The sequence below is a fragment of the Chelmon rostratus genome, chromosome 2 (assembly GCF_017976325.1).
Source record: "Chelmon rostratus isolate fCheRos1 chromosome 2, fCheRos1.pri, whole genome shotgun sequence".
In the NCBI taxonomy this organism is placed as follows: Eukaryota; Metazoa; Chordata; class Actinopteri; order Chaetodontiformes; family Chaetodontidae; genus Chelmon; species Chelmon rostratus.
In genome coordinates, this window is record NC_055659.1 from 9,731,505 (window position 1) to 9,752,569 (window position 21,065).

Genomic DNA, 21,065 nt, shown 5'->3' on the forward strand with positions numbered 1-21,065 from the left:
GAAGGAAAACAATGCAACAAAACACCTCTTCGACTTCTTGCCTGGACGTGGAGCTTTAATTCAAGCTGCTTCACCAGAATTTATATATGTGCAAATTCAGTGTTTGTCCTCCTCACCCACAAACTAGCTACATTTGCACCAAATAAACTGGCAGCTTGTTAAACTGCAGGTGGCAAGACGCGAAAGAATGGAGGTGCATGTGTGTGTTGCGTGTCAGGGGGATGTCAGAAATGCCGTGAAAGCAGTACTAATGAAGGAGGGTCGATGGTAGCCCGACTCGGTGTCGACCCCCTCGCAAAACAGGCGCACAGGCAAACACCTGCGTGCACATGCACGTACAGACTCGCAGAGGACGATCAGACTGCAGAAAGGGTGAAACAGACCGAATCCAGCTGCACGGTGGACTGCACCTTAATGGATCTTTCATTCTGATTTCATTTTGGTCTGCAGTATAATGGTCCCTCTGGAGAAACATTTGCTCAAAGCAATATGATGGCTGAAATCTTGAGTGTGTGTGTGTGAGTGTGTGTGTGTGTGTGTGTGTGTGTGCTTGCATGTGGGTGTGTGAGGCGTGTAGCAGACACAGCTGCTAATTGCTGGCATGATTTATTTGCTTTTTATCCTCCCTCCCTCCCTCCCAGTAACTCCTGGCTTGAAGCCGCCCCCAACAATGATGCTCTGATATCAACATGTGAAGAGGGAGGTGGGGGTTTGAATCAAGAGGGTACACCTCCCTGTAATTCTCTCACTGCACGCTACTAAGGCAGGATATTATAGGTGTGAAGATTTGCATCAGATGTGCTTATTAGGTTGTGGAGCTGAATAACATAATCAGCCCCTCCTCGAGTGTCGCCCAAAGGCAGCAGCACTAGACCTGTTGAGACTGACTCTGAGATTCTGGGATGAAACAACAACCGCTCAATCAATAGACCTTCAACTAACATTAGCTCAGGGCAGGCCTGTTTACAATTTTGAGCTCATTTACATTTAAGGCAGTTTGCCACTGCTCTTATCCAGAGTGTGTCACTGTGGCAGAGCAGATATGTGTTCAGAGTCTCAAATAACAATGTTCTCGCTGCTGGATTCCAGCGTGCGACACAGAGCAACCTCTTGAACCCTACGCCACCCTTCCACCTCAGCTACATTAAAGTATAGGTTCACGGTTTTTCAAGCCTGTCTTCTATCTGTTGCAAAAGCCCGGGGACAAATTCAAAGTCTTCTTTGCATGCAAAAGGGCATTCTTAAGTTCAGCCAAAGCTAACATGAGACTTTAGCAGCATGAGTTTGCAAAATCGAGAGGGGAAAATGAAAATACAGCCTTTTTATAAAATTTATGTTTCCTGGGACAGTTTCACAACACTGGCAATAAAACCCACTTGCGAGAACGAAGATAGTTCTTTGCAAAGCATAAATTATAAAGAGTAATTATAGATTAAGCTACTCAGCAGTATATAAATGAGCTAAAATTAGCCTCACCTATAGCAGCTGCAACATTAAAGTGATGCTATAGAGTGCATTAATAAGTATGATCCAATAATAAAATACATATTGTTCTAAAATGGGCCATTCGGTATGATGAACACTTCTACTTTTGGCACTTTAAGTGTATTTTCAACACTCACATACTTTTACTTTAGTAAAATTTTTAATGCATGACTTTTTCTTGTAACTGTTTCTACACTGTGGTGTTGCTGCTTTTCCTACAGTTAAAATTTTCAAAACTTCTTCCACCATTGCCAAAAAATTCAATTTATGCACCTTTCTAGCTCGGCATGGCTTCCGATCCGTGTAATCACTGATCAGCACAAAAAATTCATTAAAGGGATGTTACAGAGCGAGAGCCAGCTACTAGAAGGCCGGTCAGAACTGATGTTCAACAAGAATTCACTGGTATTCACACACATACACACACACATATACACACTCCTGACTGCCTGACAACCCTTGCCTCTAGCTTTCTTCCCGTGTCCCCTTCTCTCATGCACACACTTCAATACAAACATATGCCCTAAAACACATGACTCGGGTGAGGCACAGTGTGCTGCTGATTCCACAGTCAGCTTCAAAGACCCACTCGCTTCCTTACGGGGTCCTGCTGACCACGATAGATGCAGTCATCTATGAAACTCTGGAGAGGAGAGGCAGCAAACACCAGTTCGCCCACAAACACGCACTAGCCTCCAGGCACCACACACACACACCACACCTCTTAATCTATTTTTAGTGTGATTCCGTGTACTTGAACTACAATGAGTTTTTTTTTTCCCAGCGCAGAAGTCAGCAATGTTTAATTACTCTAAACGGAATTGGTACAGCTCCAAAGGTCTGTGTGCACATTCATGCACGCATCAGGCATGAGGACACACACAGGAGCCACCAAGAGAGACATAAAAAGAGAGAGAACACTAAGCCAGAGTCCAGTGCTTTTAAAAGGGCACCGCCTTTCTCCTAACAGCTCCTCTGACATTCTTTCTGTCATTCAGAGCCAAACATTTTATTTCAGCTCTGATAGAAAGTACAAGGGGGACAATCCTGTAGGAAGCCATTAAGGCCCTCTCATCAGCCTAATTAGCTAATAGTAAGTGGCTATTGGCCCTGTATAGGACACTTGTCATATGTCTTATTCATATATAATTGCTCCAACAAGACTGCTGTATCCCTCATTTTCACATCATTAGGCGTCATTTATCTTAGTCGGAGAGTAAAGTGAAAGTTCTATCCTTTCATTTATGCCACTTCAATGATTAATTAGCATTTGTGTTATGACGCGCTGGCTCGTATTGAGGAGAGGCAGCGATGTATTTGTGCAATTTAAATGACCCAGGCTTTGTGTTCCATTGGGCTCGTTTCAACAGTGCCGCTGCACCTCTTTTCACCTGCTTCCAAAGAAGACTGATGAGCGATTTAATTAAAATGGCTGCATTTGGAAAAACACTGATCCGTCACTTGGATAGGGAGAGAGAGGAACAGGACACAGTGTCAGAGAGTCGCAGTGTCTCTCCTACTAGACTGAAGTCCATCATATACAGAAACAGTGTGGGATCTGAAGAGGGAGGGAGGGATGGAGAAAAAGGGGGGAGAGAACGAGCAGGGTATGGGTTTCTGCCAAGGCCGTCCATACTGAACAAACCTCAGCTCATGTTTGATTTGCAATATTTATTTTTTAATCCCCACAACACACAAATAGAGTTTAATCCCTCAGGAAAACAGTTCTTGTAAAAAAAAAAAAAAAATGCAACCACTTTGTTTCCACTGGCAGCAGCTCTCTGTTTCTACACGAGGCTTAAACCGGATAGTGGTCGCTGCTGCTCTGATGTTGCACTGTGGTGGGAATCAACGGGTCCTTCAGAGATGGGATTAAGTATATTTCTGAGTGATTTCTTGTAAACAAAAAGGGAAAAGGAACAGCATGCAGCATCCCAGTGCCAAAACTCCATGAAAGCCAGTTTAGGATAATTGTGAAACACTGCCCCCTTGTGATCACTGTTCGATATAAGTGCATGCCAGCAAAAGAGGAATTACGCTGGCAAGCAAAATTAATTGCTGGAAAGCCTTGAAAACAAAGCAGATGAGTATCAGAGGTACTAATTTCACTACTTAGATTATTACACTGTTTAATATGGAGATCAAGGGAAGAGAGAATCTTGTTATGCGTTAGATATAATGATATTTATTGTAAGTGAATGCTAAAATCCAAAATCCATTTTCAAGCTCTCATAAGAATCTCATAGTTATAATAAAATGTAAATGTGATAAGCTATAGCTATGCATAAAAGAGGGCACCTCTGAACTCCTGATCTGAAAACAGCTCATAATGGCCGAGAAGTTGAGAGAAAGTCACAGACAGCTATCTGAATTTCAGCGTTACCATAAATATTTAATGGACCTGCGCTGATGCCTCTCGGAGGGGAGGAGGCATTTCAGCAGTGCCAGATTTTTCAAACCCAGAGACTGTAATGACCATTTTCTGACCGAGCCTGTACTTGTGCTTAATCAACCTCATTTTCATAACCTGAAATTTGAAATCCATTATGTCGGTTCGGTTTGGTCACCCGGGGTCAGGCGTCGCAGGGGAAGAGAAGCAGCTAAGGCGCCAAATTAGGCAGTGTTTACTGTTCGGCACAGATGTGTGTATATTTCAACAACGATCCTGTGTCGCTCTGCTAGCATCGCCAGATGGATCTGAACTTCAAACCGGCTAATGCGACCGCAAGAAACAAACATACATCAAGCTATAAAGGAAGCATTTGGCTTGTACAATAGAAAATAGAATAAATCACAAAATGACTACATGTTACAAACAGAGGCACCAAAATCAATTTCCATTTGAAGAGGTGACAGTTTAATTAGCCTAATTGCACAAGGTGCAGAGTGACTGTCGCTCCACAAGTGACAAGAACAAAATGAGTTCAGCACACACTCGATGGCAGCGCTACATTCAGTTCATCTTTGTTCTTCGTCGGTGGAACACGCATAATGATCTACTGCGCTCTTTTTTTTTCCAAGATAATTTACTAACATCTAATTTATCATGGCATATGCTTGAAGATAATTACATTACACTCTCCCTGATACAATCTCTTCCCGACGGCTGCTTAAAACAAGTGCTGAACCATAACAAGTATTTACAGCTCAGAGCCAGATGGTGAGGCCAGCTCTGGCATTTCATTTTCACTTTCTCTGAGAATATTCCCTCGCAGTCTGCCTGCCTGTCTGTCTGTCTGAGCCCGGGGTATACAGACTGATGCTCTTGAGGAGACAGGAGAAGGGCGTAACCAGACCCACTGGCTGATTCTGTTGACAATGCTGAGCTTGGGAGAAAGGCGAGCTGTAGCTAATGGGCTCAGGATGGAGCAGGAAGCAAGGATTTGGATCGCTGCTCTAAGGGGGGCTCACATTCTGCCCTGGGACAGAATTGCTGCAACCTGAACTATCTCTCAGCAGGACGTTAGCCAATCCCCACTATTGACCCATCCCTAAGCCAGAGCTTCATCCCAGGTTGCACACGTACACAGACAAACACTGTGAAACATACTTTGACATGCACAAACACCAGTGAGAGATGGTGGACAGAGAGACAGAGATAGAGTGGATGAATGGACAGAAAGCCCCAGAGACTGAGAGAGACAGAAAGCAATCAATCAGATCACCTCCCTTTGCCGCCACTTTGCAATACACCAACAATAGAGTCTGCAAGCCATTAGTGGCTCTTTAGCAGATATAATAAACAGGCACTAGCAGGAACTCTGTGTTCTATGCTCTGGGACCAGCTGCCAATTACCACATTACGCCAAATAAATACACTATTGATCTGCAGTTCAGAAGAAAGCAGAAATACATAATGCATGCTGTTAAGTGAGTTCGCCTCCTCTAGATATAACCAAGACTTTCCTGCACGCCATAAGGGAATTTCTAACCTGTCCGCGATAATGCTAGTCTCTCTCCTTGCCTGTGTGTTACCAACATCTCTTTGTTTTCTCTTCTACTGTCAGTTTCGTTTATTCCTCAGCATACCTCATTTGCATCTACTTCAATTTCTGATTTCCCAGAATGTCCTTTGACATCTCTAAAGGCTTACTCCTACTGCTTTTAATCAATAATGGGCATATTGGAGGTATAAGTATGCTAAGCTAGTTAAGGCTCTGCAAATCGCTGCGGTGTATAGGCGCTGCTATGCCCTGCACTCAAAATATAACGCCTGCATGCATTGCATCTGCCTACTACAGGTAGACACCACAACACCACACACACGCACACACACACACACACACACACTTATATATCTATATATATATATATATATATATATATATATATATATATATATATATATATATACCATGGTAACATTACTTAAAATATCTCAGCATGCTATTGTATAATTAATGTGGACCCTGTTGGCTGTAAAAATAAAAAAATAGTTTATTCCACCAAACAATACAATCGTTACAGCAACACATCCCCAGCAGCTGTGCGATGGTTTTCCTTAAATACCTGGTGATCAAATCTGCTCTTGAACATTTTCATGGTAAAAATAAAACACATTCTTTGTTTTTAAATTATTTGTTTTGGAAAGGGAGCAACAAAACAGTGAGAAAGCATCGGTTTATAATTGCTGCATGAGCTGAAGGAACAATTCATGATTATGTCAGTGGGAGGCTGTTATGCAGAAGGGTTCTCGTTAAACTGACAACTGCTAATTAGTCCAATTAGACCTGACAAAGAAATGATTACATGTCAGTTGTGTTAGTCAGGTCTTTAGTCTTACTGCAGTCAGAACTACTGTACACCTGAAACCTGCAGGCATTCACACACCATTTCTTTCACTCCTAACTGAAACAATATGGTATGTGTTGTCTGTCAGAAAAGCACTGTTTCACAACATATTCCGACCCGACAGTATAACCGATTCTGCAATTATTTATTTATGACTTCTTGGAGATAATCAGGTGTCTAAGGATACAGTTAGCTCTGGTTTAAATGCAGAATCTGCCACAGCTTCAACAAGGTGGCCAACATGACAATGTGATCTAAGGAGCATCCCATCTAGTTCAAAGCAGGACATAACAAGAAATAAAGAATGAGTTTTTGAACTGCTCCGTTGCAGTTGTGTCTGTCATTGAATATAGCCTGCTCACTGTCTTGCTCACATGCTAATAAAATGGCAGACTGCACTGCAGTCACAGCAGTTTGTCTTCTAAAAAGCATATCAACAGAGGATGACAGCTGGCCCTATTTCACCTCAAGGACAATGGCCTTATACCCCACTTTTTTCATTTGTGATGCAGCTCGCCCGACCTGCGCATTTTTCGATTTTTGCCTGAGTAGCACACTGAAACCTGCCTCAAAATACAATATGTAAAGTAAGATCTATAGTCTGCTGTCAGAGCATCAATGTGCTCTCTCTCTTTTTGTGGCAATATATTAAGTCCTGCTGCCTTTTTGTATCATGTGTCAACATACACAGTGTATGTCCTCACAGCGATCTTCAGAAATTAAGTTCAAGAGAATTCCTTCAAGCCAAACAGACCTCTGCGAGATGGAGACGCTATTTTTAATCTTCAAAGTGTTTGTTTTCTTAATTTCCACGTCATTTTCTTCACTGCGGCAACAATTCTGGTTCGCTGCAGGATCATTAATTTAATCCTGCCTGCGCAAACTGCACAAAAAGACAGATTTTAATTATTTGCCCTGCTGTGATAAAACATGTTCATAGCTCTTCTTTGCATTCGCCCGCTCTCACCTCCACATTTTCCTCATGCGAGACCTTCATTTCACATTGGCCATCACATTCCCCAAACCAAGAGTCTGCTTTGTGTTCGTGTGCTGTGTTTGACAGGATGCAGTGCTCTACATCACAACCCCCCCAAACGCCTTAATGTCAGAGCTGCTTGGAGTGTTGATGAAAAATCTCCCATTAAGACAGGCTTTTGGCATTTAATGTCATGTCACTCTATTTTTCCACTGCCTTTTATTCTTGCCTGTAATATGTAAATAAGTTAGTTTGTGATGACATTTTATAAAAGTACACTTATATTTCTGTAAAAGACTCATCGCATTGATTTGAATTATTATTCATACCTCTAATCACATTTTTCCAGAGCCCAACTTGAAATATTAGTATTGTTCAACCAACTATCCAAAACCTCCATCAAGTTATCTACTATCAAGACGAAGAAGACAGTAGAAAACTAGCGAATATTGACATTAAATGAGTCACAATCTGAACATTTTTGGTATTTTTCTGAAAAGACTACTTAGATGATTGGGTGATAATTAATAATTTAGGCACTAAACACCATGCAACCATGACTTCCAATACTGCTAATCTATTAACACTGTAATAATTGATTATAAAAGTCAATTGTAAATTAAGAAAGGCATCATGTTATCTGGTTAGTCCAAATGGGAATAGTATGTCATGTACATGCATTTGAACACTGATGTAATTGCAGCTCATGTAACTTCAGTACATCCATTAACAGTCTGTACATAACTATCCATAGCTGTGCAAAGGTCGAGAAAATCAATAGACCAATAGCTGGATATTGTCAACACTTCTTGGTAATTCAGTATTCCTCTCATGTGCTGCCTGATGTGCAAACTCAAGGGAAAACGGGGCAGCAGACACAAAACCAAAAATATCAGAAATTCAGGGAACGTGTGTGGCAAACGGCCGCCCCTAAGTTTCCTCAGAGCAACACGAGGATTCCCTCAGTGTTTGTCAACTTCAGTAACAATAGCTGGATGCCAAGTATGCCACTTTAAGTAATGGAACCTGCTTTTATTATGTCTGCTCTTTTTTAAATTTACAGTGGAGTTTCATTAAAGCAGAGCCGCTGACTAACATTTTTATTTGCAGCATGGACCTGGGATTGCAAGTAACTGAATTACCTCACAGCAATAAATAAACTCTTTCTTCTGTATCAGTGATTTTCTACAAAGGCCTTAACAGTGAGGACTTCTATACTGGCATTACAGCTTTGTTTTTAGTGTCAGGTTTTAGAGGATGTCTTCCGTACATCACAATGAATCCAAACAGAAGATACTCCTTAATGAAATCCACCAGCCTCCTCTCGACATCTTTTTGAGCCACATTTCAATTTCTAATCCCCAAATGCAATATTACTACTCAATCAGAACTATCAAGTCTACCACACTTATATCAAATACCTCTTGAATATATGAAGTGCTGACTTGCACTGATGATTTCCAATTTAGAGTCTGTTGATTCCCTGAAAGATCAAACATTTGAGACTATTTTGAAACATATTTCCTGCTGTGGGGTCTCAGTGCAACTCACCTCTCTGAAGTTCTCTGCGCCACAATCTAAGCCTCTGAAGTTACACTCCAGCAGCATGTCCTTGATGCGGTGTCGAGTGCGGTTGTAGAACTCATCCAGGCTGAAGCGAGAGCCCGGCGGGCGGTCCGGCTCTGGGGCGAGCGGAAACCCCGGCGCCATGCCTTCCTCGAAGCCCAGCAGAGGGCCCATGAAAATCAGGTCGCTGTAGCTCATCTGAGACTTCCGGACAAAGTTGTAGTTACATATGGTGACAGCTGGAAACGTCATGTTTTTGGCCATCTTCTCATCCAGCATGGTGATGCGATCATATTGGAGATAGTATATGACCCTGTCGGCTACCTGGAACAAGAAAGCGGACAGGGCCACGGTGAAGACCACCGCCCACAAACCCTGGCGAATGCCAAACTTCTTCTCCTCTACAAACACATGGTTGGCGCCATGGAGCGAGCAACCGCTGAAGAAAGTGGCCAGGTCGTCCACCTCGCTGACGTTGTCCTCCTCGTCATTGTAATCATCCACTTGACTACACCCATCCAGGTAGTCCTGCGAGTCCCCGTCACCATAACTCTTCTGCACCCGCTTGTAGTGGTCGTCAAAACCGTCTTTACCGTATCCTCTGCCGGGCTCGTCGTCGGCAGAAAAGGAGATGGTGCACATGATCCGGACCGGCATGGTGGCGGGTTGAAAAGTCAATAATGCTTCTAAATAAGATGGCCAGCTGAGGCCAGAAGTCCAGTCCTGAAACAGTCGAAGAGTCCAAAATCCTGAAGCAATGAGCTTGTTAAAATCTGGCTACTGACGCAAAACTATCAGTCGAAGAAAATCCTGTAATTCAGCAGTTAGACAATAAGAAACATGTGCCACAAACTACGTTGGTCCATCAAGTTACTTTCAAAATACCGATCCAATCAAACGCATACTGTCCAAAACGAGGTCAGAACATCATCTGAAGTACAGGCTGAAAAGCAAACCACAAACTCTGCTCTCTGCTCTGAGGTGGACTGAGATGCCTTGCCTGGGTTCGTCCTCGTGTCTCCGGGGCAGATCCATCCTTCAGCAGTTTCGAAAGAGACAAGAAGAAGCAGAAGAAGAAAAGGAGGAGGAGGAGGAGGGGAAAGAAGGTGAGGCCATGAGGAGTATAGGACACAGAATACTCCCACAGGGCCCAGCCACAGGTCACCGTGCCGGGGCAGAGTTTCACCATTTCCAGGAAAAAAACAAACCCTGAAGCTTGATGCATTGATGCAGTGGAAGAGAGAAAATGTAAAAAAGCACCAAATAGGCTTTTATTTCTGCTGATTTTACTGTTCGGTGTGACCTCACTCCTGCAAAAAGACAATGATCTCAGCACAGTTGTGTAATCAAATGCAAATAATACTTAGGTGTTACTGAAATGACTGAGGATTCACACACTGGAATATGCAATGCAACCTTACATGCAATGGCTTTATTGTAAGAGCTGCGCTCACAATGAGTTTTTAAGCACTGGGAACAACACCAAAAAAGATGTGTACTTTTAGTAGATTCAGAGAGAGGAAGTATGAAGCTCAGGTGTGACGTCTGATCAAGGAATAAGCTATAACAGAGCAACCATCGAGGCAAATAGTCCAGGAATTTAATGAAGACTTCCATTTGCTCGTTGTTATTTCAATCTAATGGCTCATTTTACCGACAGATCTCCTTCGAATTACAAACCCTCCACATAGCTGCGAGCAGTTCTGTGGAAAGGAGATTAACTGAAACCAAATATGTACAAGTAGTGGAGAGAAAAAAAAAAACACCTTAAATGGATCCTCTCATTATTGAATATGGAGATAAATGTAGATTCCCAGAGGTGGTGTTGGTTGTGATATGAAAAGGAAATGTAAGAGACCGATCCATCTGTATCGATCCACCTCCATTAGACCGCTGAGATTATTTTCAGTAACACGATGGTGCCAGAAGATGAAACGTTAGATGCATTTAAGCGGATGACAGCACTCTTTACAATAAAACCTACAGCTAATCCTATAAGGAACGGCCACATTAAAACCTGTAAAACCAATAGAAAACACATTAACCAAAGCAATCCATTGCGCCGAGCTCTCCGACCATAACACCCCGCCAGCGTGTTTTCATCAGGGGGAAATATCAAGTGAGAGGGTGAGAAAGGCAGCAGACTTTGTCAATATGTGTTTAGCCGCAGCTGGGAAGATTATCCGTCACAGAAAAAAAACGCTGATGATAACAGAGCAAACAAAAGAGTTGTGGCTTGGCCTTGATCGGGCACTATCTTGGAGAGGGAACAGCAACGCCTGATAGCCTCTGGTTCTTGAATATGCATTAGTGATCACTAGATAGCCTCCGGCATCCAGCCTGACCTAACAAGAAGGTCACAGAGTTCCCTCAGCTGCACTCCCTGCCTTCTGAGAGGCATTACTACATGAATATTCACATAAACAAACGTCTTGGACTTGGCACAAGATGGCAAGTTGTGAAACGGCTGTGGAGGAAACGAAACTGTGCAAAGCAGAGCCCTCTGACCCCCTGTACAAAATTAGATGATTAAGTTCAGGTGTTTTGTGCCAAAAGATCTTAATTACATTGTCAGTGCAGATTTATTGATGCACGCAATAAATATGTTTGACTTGGCATGTTCGTCTGAGAAGAGATGAATCCAAAAGCAAACATGATTGGCCCATTCTTCGCCATTTATCTCTCCTTTTATGCCTTTTCATCCTCATCCCTTCCCTGTCATTACTCGATGCTTTCAAATCATGATCACTCTGCCTCATTATGCATATTGATATCCACTAGGGGGCAGCAGCGGCACATCTAATCCTGCAGTCTCTCTTAAGGACTGAAACCGTTGACTGAAAGCATCAAAGCACTTGAAAGGCAACATATTGAAAGAGTGAAGATGCCAACTGTGAAGACAGAAGTACATTGCACAGCAGATTTCTATATAAATGCTGTTCCATGTTTCAAACACAATCATACTATTTCTTTACTTTTTTTTTTGCCACTGGTAAGCACCAAAATGAAACTTGAAAAAGCAGGTTTTTAACTGAGGCAAAGAGGGTGAAAAGCTATAAATGAAACAGATATTGATTTTATAGACTCACAAAAGAGCTTGGGGCTTTCAAATCGACAGCAAATTGACATAAAACACCCTTTGAATTAAAAATGTGAATTCACTCCCATGGAATTAATCAAATAAATTATACAGTTCCAACACTTACTTCTCAGTAAAATCATGCTGAAAGGGGTGCCCTGGTGGCCTAGGGGTTAGAGTGCCAACCATTAACAGGTCTCCGATTCAAATCCAGCTGCGGACCTTTGTTGCGTGTTTCCTTTTCCTCTCATTTCCCATCATCTCTGTACTATCACTCCCTAAAAAAGACCTAATACACCCCACAAATAGGAAAAACATCATTTGAGCCGGTGCGCTTTGTCTGTCCCCACAGATGAAACCTGAACTTACTGAGAAAACGGTAAATAAAAAAAAAATATGACAATGCTTTGGGGGTACATTTTCGCGTCAGGTCAAAGGGTGGCAGTGTTGTGATGTGAGTGTCCACAGTCACAGCTACACTAGAGGCCTGGGGCCGGGATTTCAACAAGGCCATGCATTTTACCATGGTCAGGGAGAGAAGAGCGCAGGGCAGATGAGAGAAGAGGTTTAACGCTCCCTTTCAAGTCCCTCTCACCAGCTCACAACTAGGATCGACCTGGCGTTGCCATGGATACATCCTGGCCGTCAGCAAGAGAGGATGCACAAAGCCCATTACTCAGAACACGCATATAGTCGCACATGCACACCCGGACACACACAAACACCCAGAAACAGAAAAAAAACATGGACACACACACACACACACACACACACACACACACACACACACACACACACAGACTGAATGGACACTGGAGGCCTTCATGCCATTTATGCATACCTCATAAATTTGATTTGCGTCAGGATTTGAAGTGAGGACAAAATCAGAGTCAAGATGACAAAATAAAGATATCGCAAAAAAGGGCTGACACACAATGATATGACTTGCTGAGAGGCAGTGTTTAATCAATAGTCTAGCATTCATATTCTTAGGTTGTTATGGGATTCGATGGACTCGGCCTGCGCAGGAAAAAAGCAAAGAGCAAGTCAACAAGCAGCGAGCTCAGTCCATTCCCAGAAGATGCAGTGGAAGAATGAAGCAGAGGCCAAAGGCAATGATGCTGTTCTCCAAAACACAATATTCTGTCCTCACCTTTCAACAGGGGCCACAGCTATCTGATACGCACAGTGTTACACCTCCCTATGGAGAGAGCGCATTTCTCATTCAAAGCAGTGCTTTGGTGATACACAACCTCATGACCTGTCCTATGCTATGGTTTAGGAAAAAAGGTTTTGCCACACTAGTCTCAGGAGGTCTGCTTTTGATGCTGCTACACCAACATCTGGCTACAATATACCCATAAAAGAATAGTCCAGCGGCTGAGACAAAGAAAGAGAAGTTTAAAAGAGATATTTGAACCTGGTATCATGTTTTGCTGCTTCCTGTTGACTAAAAAGCTCCAGCCTGCCTGCAGGAGAAGCTTAATCACTTAGAAGAATTTCATATCTCTTGCAAACAGCAGGGAGAGTGACAAGTTCAAGAGAGACTGGTGCCAAATGACATTTTGAAACGTGTGGATAAAAAGTCAACGCTAGCCTGTAAAGCACGCCAAGTTGGACACCTTTTTCCATTCCTCTTTGTTCCAGATTAATCATTAATCCAGGGTATTCGGTGCACCACGACAAAAATATCTCAGGCCTGTTTGTGTTGGCTCTGCGGCACATTTCTCACACAAATGTTTAGTGTCACGTTTCAAGCTTCAGCTTTTTTGACAAAGTGAATGAAAAAAATATAAAATGGAGGAAACGCTGGCGGGATGCAGCTATCGCGGGTAAAATAAAAGTCAAAATAAACACACTAAAAGCACGACGTGACGGGTTTAAAGCAGAGCTCCCCGTGCGCTCCAGAGATATACGAGGAAAGCACAGTGGCAGCAGACCACCTCCAATAAACCTGACCTTGTCTAATAGCAGGTGCGGGGAAAATGACAAAACGACAGCCTCGCTGCGGTAGATTCACAGTCGTGTGTGTTGGCAGGTACGCTTTCATCAGATAATGGGGAAGTGCTGTTTTTCTGTCAGCGGTGCGAATTGGCTGTGCATTCAGAACAAACACTTCTAACACTGACGACCAATCTCAGCCTCGCATAACCATCCAGTATTGGAAAGTCAATTTAGCATCAGCAAATTACGACTTCAAACATTTGAATTTTTTTTTATGTTGCACACTTCCACCCAACAAAACAGTTAAAAACACCAAATGAATGCACAGCCTCCTTCTATCTCTAAGCTCCACAACTTCATCCTTGTCCTCATCCAATCACAAAGTGACACAGTTGCCTCTAGCCAATCATCTGTACGCTGTCAAACTATAAATACCTTCTCTCTCTGATGTAATTCAGATGCTCGCCTGCACCACAATGCATGTGTGAGCCACCTCCACCCCTTCACCACCTGTTGATGCCTGGCCATCTCCAACCAAACCCTCCAATCATGAAGCCCTTCCAACCTCTGACTCCATTATCTTCACCATCACCAGTGTTCGGGCTCCAGGGGAAGTTTCCTATATATCAGAAGCATGAAATATGAAGGACCGCGTAGCGATCTGCGTCCTGCAAAGTCTGATCACTATGTTCACAATAAATTTAATCTTACTTCATACAAGGAGCTGTTGGAGTACGTCAGAGATGAAGTGTTCATAGCTGTTTCAAACGACCACACTTGCGGTGGAGTGAAAAACTGGTCGCCATAGAGAGGAGGGAGGAGCGAAACGTTCTAAACGTGGGGATAACTGCACGTTTGCCCTTGAAATAGTTGTGCAAAGAATAAAAAAAGAGAGCTAGACAGACGGGCTCAAACCCTGACTCCTGTCACACGACAGCACATCTGGCCAGTCACGACGTGAAGTGGACGTGAACTGTCGGTTTCAGAGGGTTATTAAAACGGTCGGACACATCTGCATATACATAAATGCATTTTTTTACGGTTATTTAATGAACAATGAACAAAATGTTCACATTATCCAGAATCAACCTTTTTTTTTTTTTTTTTTTTAGCTCTACCTTCTCCTTTGTCATAAAACAGTATTTCTAAAACTACTTGAGTCAGTTTTTTGGAGCCAGCAATAGAAACTGCAGCTTGAGACACTTCAATACTGGTTGTTGTCACTTGGCTAAAATAAGAACTAAAGTTCAGTCAGTCCTTGGCTCAGTCGACTATGTTGTACTTGTAACATCCTGTTTTATTCCCACTGTCTACCAATTTCTCTCCACTTTAAACGATTGTTTTTTTAAAAAAAGGCAAAACGACCAGAAAAAAAAAAAGACTCATTATTGAGAATTACTCATTATCTGACAGTGGTCAGGACAGAATGTCAAGCAGAATGCTGCTGGTTCATTTACAGTATAAAAGCCAGCAGCCGCGGGGTAGAAACTACTCCCTGCAGCAGCTGGTTCATGTCACTGCCTGTTTAACACTGCAGAGCAGATCTCGCTTTCGACACACTGGCACTGCCGACTGAAGCCCTCAGAGGAAGATCTCCTCCACAGCGGAGTGCTCCCTTTGACTCCAGGTTGCTGCCCACCTTCACCCACTGCAGTGCCTTGGCCTCGGCACTGACGACGCTGCAATGAGGCCAACTGCAGACAACACAGTAAAACAAAGGGTGCTGCTCACCGTACAGCAGGACAGCTCTTAAAGGGATAATGTGTAACTTTTCCTCATTAACATGACTAGACCTGTGTTATATATTTTGTTGATTTGTGTACTTACATTATCTCAAATGTTTCTTACAACGTTCACCCACAGAATTCCATTATTTCATTCAAGGTAACGGTGCGCTTCATTTGGTTGCCTGTCAGTGGCGTCATATCCCCCTTTAAGATTCATTCATCGGCAAAGGTTGTTTAACAGTGAACACAACAACACTCACATGTGTCACTTCACACCATCATCATCATCCTCATGTTATTGTTTTGATTGAGAGAAGGATAAAGGACATACTGTGTGCTTAAGAGGGATTTCATTATGGTGCAGACTGAAGTCAAAGACACGGACAAATGTTCATACTAGAGCGAGCAACAGGAAGCGTGTGAGCCTGCTGCATATCAAGTGGTGTTGATCGTTATGACATGAAATTGATATTTGCACTATGTGTTGATGGGCATCTAATGATGAGATGTAGCTGGCGGCAGTCAGGCCGCCAGGTGCTTTTAGTGTAAAAAACATGACCAGGCTAGACGCAGAGATAGAGACGGAGAAATGCTGTGAAGGTCAGTACAATTAGCACTGCATTACGCTGAGATGGACGCCAGATGGGATTTATGGTGGAAGACGGTTGAAATGAATGTAGATATCATACGTCGCCTTTTTGAATCAATGGATTCCATGGAAACACCAGCCTGTTCAGATCAGAGTCGGGAACATCACAGCCACTTTATCTCTCTGGCGCTGACTGACATGTCAAATATGAACAGAGCGGGGTCAGAGGCCAACAATAGCCGCTCTTTGATTGGCTCTCTGTCCTGCTGTCTTACACAGTGGCACCATCCCCCCATAGAATGTGATTATCACTCAGTCCAAGCCATTCCCTCCACAGTGAGGTCCCCTCCATCTCCTGCCATCCTTTTCACCTATTTGCACATCAGCCTTTACTTGTTCCATCTCTGTTCGATTCACTCTGACTTTATCTCTTCCAAGTTCTCTCCTCTCTCTCTCTCTATTACTAAGATGAGCACCAGTGGGGCAGCAGGCTGCCTTTTAACACAAGAGCCGAGAGGGACACAGTTATCAAGCTGAATGGTTTAAATATGTCACTTGGTGGCATTTTCATAAAGCCAATTCATAAGGGCAGGCCCGGAGTTGCACAGCTTGGGGATCTCGACACTTATATCAGTGATTACTGACTCTGCTTTCAGGACCTCCATCTGCATCATTTCATACATACCGATAAACGCTAAACTCCCTCGATATGCATGCATATATTCACTCTCAACCTTATAAATAAACAATAAGGCTTATTTTTGCAGGTTTTAACAGTCATCTGGCATATGTATTATAATGCATGGACGTGCAAAGGCGGTGTTTTTGTTCAGGCCTAATGTGTTCTTGTCTGTGTCTTGTCATTATTTCTCTCTAACACCAATGTAAATAACACACAGCAATAATGTGACCATCATGCCGTGTTGCTCCTTTTGCCAGATAGGCCATATTACATTTTCTGTACTTTATTCAAAGTCTGTCAAAGCGATTTTACGTATTCAGGAAGAAACTCTGGTCTCAGTGTATCATTTTCATTATGGCTGCTGAACAAACATCATTAATTTTGCACTGTTCTAAAATAAGACTCAAGTTGCTCGAAACTCGGTGTAGCTTGTACTCAACTTTCCTCCTCGTCACACAGCATGAGCGCTCTGGTTTTCCTCAGATTTAAAGGAAGTGGTACTGATTGAAGCTCTCAAAAAATAGCAAGGAGTTGGCATGTTTTCTCGTCAAACTTTAAATTGGGAGCTTCATCCAGATAAGTAAGAAGGGAAAACAGCAGGCCTAACTTTGTTACATGCAGATTTACAGTTTTACATCTCAGCAAAATCCACAAAATATGAATATCATGGAATATGTGCTAACTCTAGCTAGCAGTTATCTGCAGACATCAGTCTAATGTCAAGAAACACAAATAGCAGGAGCAGATAAACTGGTGATGTTTTCGCACTTTATTTGCTGAAACTGAGCAGTAAACTGAATGTCTGTGCTCTATTTAGCTGGTGCATCTAGTGGCGACAGTCCATGATCACTATCTATCTGAGTCAGATAATGATGATAGCCTTGGAGGTGGTGCAGGATCTTATTATTCTCGCTCAAATGTCTTGTACAGAAGTCCTAACAAATATGAAGCTTCAGTCATGTTTTATCTTCCTGCATTCTGCAAGTTTAAAAAAAATGTTCATTGTCCCTGAGATTGAAAAGAAAACAAACAAACAAAAAAAAAGCAACGGTATAATTCAGCAGCTAAAATGATGATGATGCCATGATGAGTCACAACTTGGCAGTCACTAACTTACACCGGCACTCAGTCTAATCAGCTATGAGCTGCAACACATCGCTGCTGCACCCGGGCTAACAAAGCAGGACACCGTGGCTGCAGGACACATTAGCACTGAGTTGTATGCATACATGTCAAGGCACAGTTGGAGTCAAGTACCTGCATTTTGTAAAAGCACAGTCAGTGTTAATCTGCTTTTTTTCCCCTGTCCTTCAGTCACTCATGCAGATGCAAGCTCAAACACATGCCCACATATGCTGCTCGTGCATACAGCGATGTCGACAACTTCTCTATCGCCGCCACGACGTGTGGCAAATAAACATTCTCTTTTAACCCGCCGCCATTCCTCGACAGATGATGGACCCTCAGCGGAGGCCAGATTCACCGGTCTCCTCACAGCCAATCACACGTGAATGTCCGAGCAAAAGCACCTGGTGGATGCCTGCTCCCATTTCTGTATTCAGCGGTGCTATTTCCAAGAGCCCTTATGAGAGCTGGGGGAAGGGAAGGGAAAGGGCAGCGGTATAGAAAGAGGGGGGTGGAAGGGGGGCCGGTAAAAATGACTAGAGGGAGCAAAAACGGTGGGAGAGAGGGAGGGTGGGAGCCAGATGCTTCAGCTCAAATCTATTTGTCATGTCAGATAATATGACAAACACTCAGAGGGGGAGTTTAGAACTAGATTAGCGCGATTTATTTGCGGGACTAAGAGAGCCAACACTTACGGGAGCCTGACGTGCTCATCACTTTTTAAAGCAAGATTAGTTTTCATTCATTTGATAACCAGATTATATTGTTTCTTTGAGTATAACTAAAAATCCGTCCGAGACGTGGATAGTTTGGTTAACTAGGGAAGCATCAGCCACGGCTGTTGATCTCTGCTGCTCTAACAACCTTCATCCTGGAGGCTTATATAATGCATGCTTTCAGTCCTCTGGCTATCCATCCACCCATCCACCCATCCATCCATCCATCCATCCATCCATCCTTTTATCCATCCACATATTGACATGATCACTAATCAGTCTGCTGCATTTTATACACTTGCATTACAGCTTTTACTGTGGTTAATATGTGCTGCCAGGTCTAACATTCCCACCCAACACAAATCAATTTCCATGCCACAGTGGAGCAGGTGGGTGGAAGGCTTAAGTCACACTTCAGTCAGCAAAACCTCTGTGTCCAATAACTTCATAATGAGTCTGTCCCCTTGTGACTGTTGTTCCTTTAAATGTGACAAACGGGCCCAACTTGGACACAAAACAGCGTTGTAAAAAAGAACAGTGGCTGCGAAATAACAAGAGAGTGATCCTTCTTCTTCTCTTTTCTACAGTCACACTCACTACGGACTTAAAACAGAAATGACGAGCAACCCAAGATGAAGTCGAGAAACCCAAAAAAGGGTTCTGCCTTCACAGTGACCTTGTTCAGCTGTCAGAGTATCTGTTATTAACAGAAAAATGGGTCATGTTGTCAAATGTAACTGGAGCCACATTCAAAGCTACCATGTCATATCCAAACTGTGAGGAAAAACTTCTCTTTTATGAAGTTCCCGAGAATGTCTCGAGCATGAACGTGATGTTTAACACTTCACATTTACCTCCTCAGCCTCTAATGAGCTGTAGATGCTAAAGAGATTAGAGAGCCATCAACTAGTGAAGATTAGGGTCTGGACAGGCCTTGACAGGGGCTCACTATATGAGATTTACCATTTCCTCATCTCAAATAAGGGCCTGGCCGCTGATGAGAAGGGGGCAAAATCAATACGCCCTCCTCGTTCCCAGGCTCAGTTGGAGCACAAGGCACTAAAAGAGGGTCAATGATTTAGTGCATCTCTCAGTGAAGGAAATTAATAAACATGAGGGTGCCGGGTTGTGCTTTGGCGTGTATGCTGCTCACAACAGAAAGGTGAGAGTGATGGGGAAAGTTAATTCAGCCCGCTAAGATGGAAGGTCACTTCTATTTCGCTTCAGCAGAGTACGCAGTTCTGGCTCTCTTCTCTTTTGGTTTCGTTATCTTACCATATCACTCTGCACCTTTCCTGGCTGGAAGTATCATTATTAATTTGGATGAAGACCTTTACCTTTCGCTGCTTTTCCACAGCAAGCATGTGGCTGTTGAATTACACGTATCCAAAGGATCAACTTTCCATTTCAGATGGGCAGACTGACTAACTCGCAGCCTCTTGAGGCACAGACATGAAGAAACATAGTATGTTGGGATTTACATGGGAGGGAGGAAATACAATCAGATCTGTGTATTAGAAATAGCAGTACTTGCAGAGCAAACCCGCATGGCGTCTGCATCAACAAGAGGCAGTCATTAAACTGTGTCCCGAGGAGGTGCAGTGACAGCTTCAAGTAGTTTGGTATTATACCACCATGCCCAATTTACAAGCCAGATGATATTTGCATCAGAGGCAGAGAAATTCCTTGGTGAAAACACAGCTTAGGGAAGAAGAGCATCTTCTGTTATCTGACTGATAAGGACGGCGCTACTCGCATCTTGGTTTTTTTTTTTTTTTTTGCTAGTTTTTCTTCCGCCTCTAGAGTAAGCTCCTTATACAGTATGTTTTTCTCCCACTGAATAATGGATCTGAGAGCCTAAAATTGGCCGTATGCCTACACTTTATTTCACCGATTTCACTGATTCAGGGCTTACGTAGCTTTGCATGAACCCTACCGAAGTCTGCATTAATAAAACTGTTCTTTGGTGTTTACAAACAGTATGTTACTTATGTAAGGAAATGAACTGATTGCCCTCTTCCTTTTTAAGTGACTTGGAGACACTTCATCTCTGGCATTGAAATCATACCTATAAGGGACGGTGCCTCAGTCTTCTTTGATAAATGCCGCAGGCGACTACCTGGCTGGCTGATTTAAATTCAAAGAGAAAAAAGGCCGTACTGTACAGGGAGTCTCGGTTCATTAGGGCTCGGTGCTGAGAGAGCTGGATATCATAGAGAGAAACTAGCTGCAGCTGGATGAAATATAAAGTCACCCAAATGAAAACCCAAGCATGTTTTCCATCAGGCAGCGTAAAGCTGGTGCTAACCAGGAACTTTCAAGTGAATGAGTCTGGGAAGCTACTTTGATGTAGTTGACAAGGAGCCAGTAATGAGGAGGTTGACT

At 43.0% G+C, this 21,065-nt stretch overlaps 1 protein-coding gene across 2 annotated transcripts in view; it reads right to left on the reverse strand.

Annotated features, from left to right (window-relative positions):
• The window catches only part of asic1b (acid-sensing (proton-gated) ion channel 1b), a 145,004-nt gene that overhangs the window by 36,085 nt on the left and 87,854 nt on the right, over nucleotides 1-21,065 (reverse strand). Inside the window, exon 1 of one of the 2 annotated variants that reach the window (XM_041949123.1) lies at nucleotides 8,804-9,475. The exons of the other annotated variant lie outside the window; for it this stretch is intronic. Within the exon in view, the coding sequence (XP_041805057.1) occupies nucleotides 8,804-9,475 (672 nt within the window). Of the gene's footprint in view, nucleotides 1-8,803; nucleotides 9,476-21,065 lie in introns of those variants that run through there. 2 annotated transcript variants of the gene reach the window in all.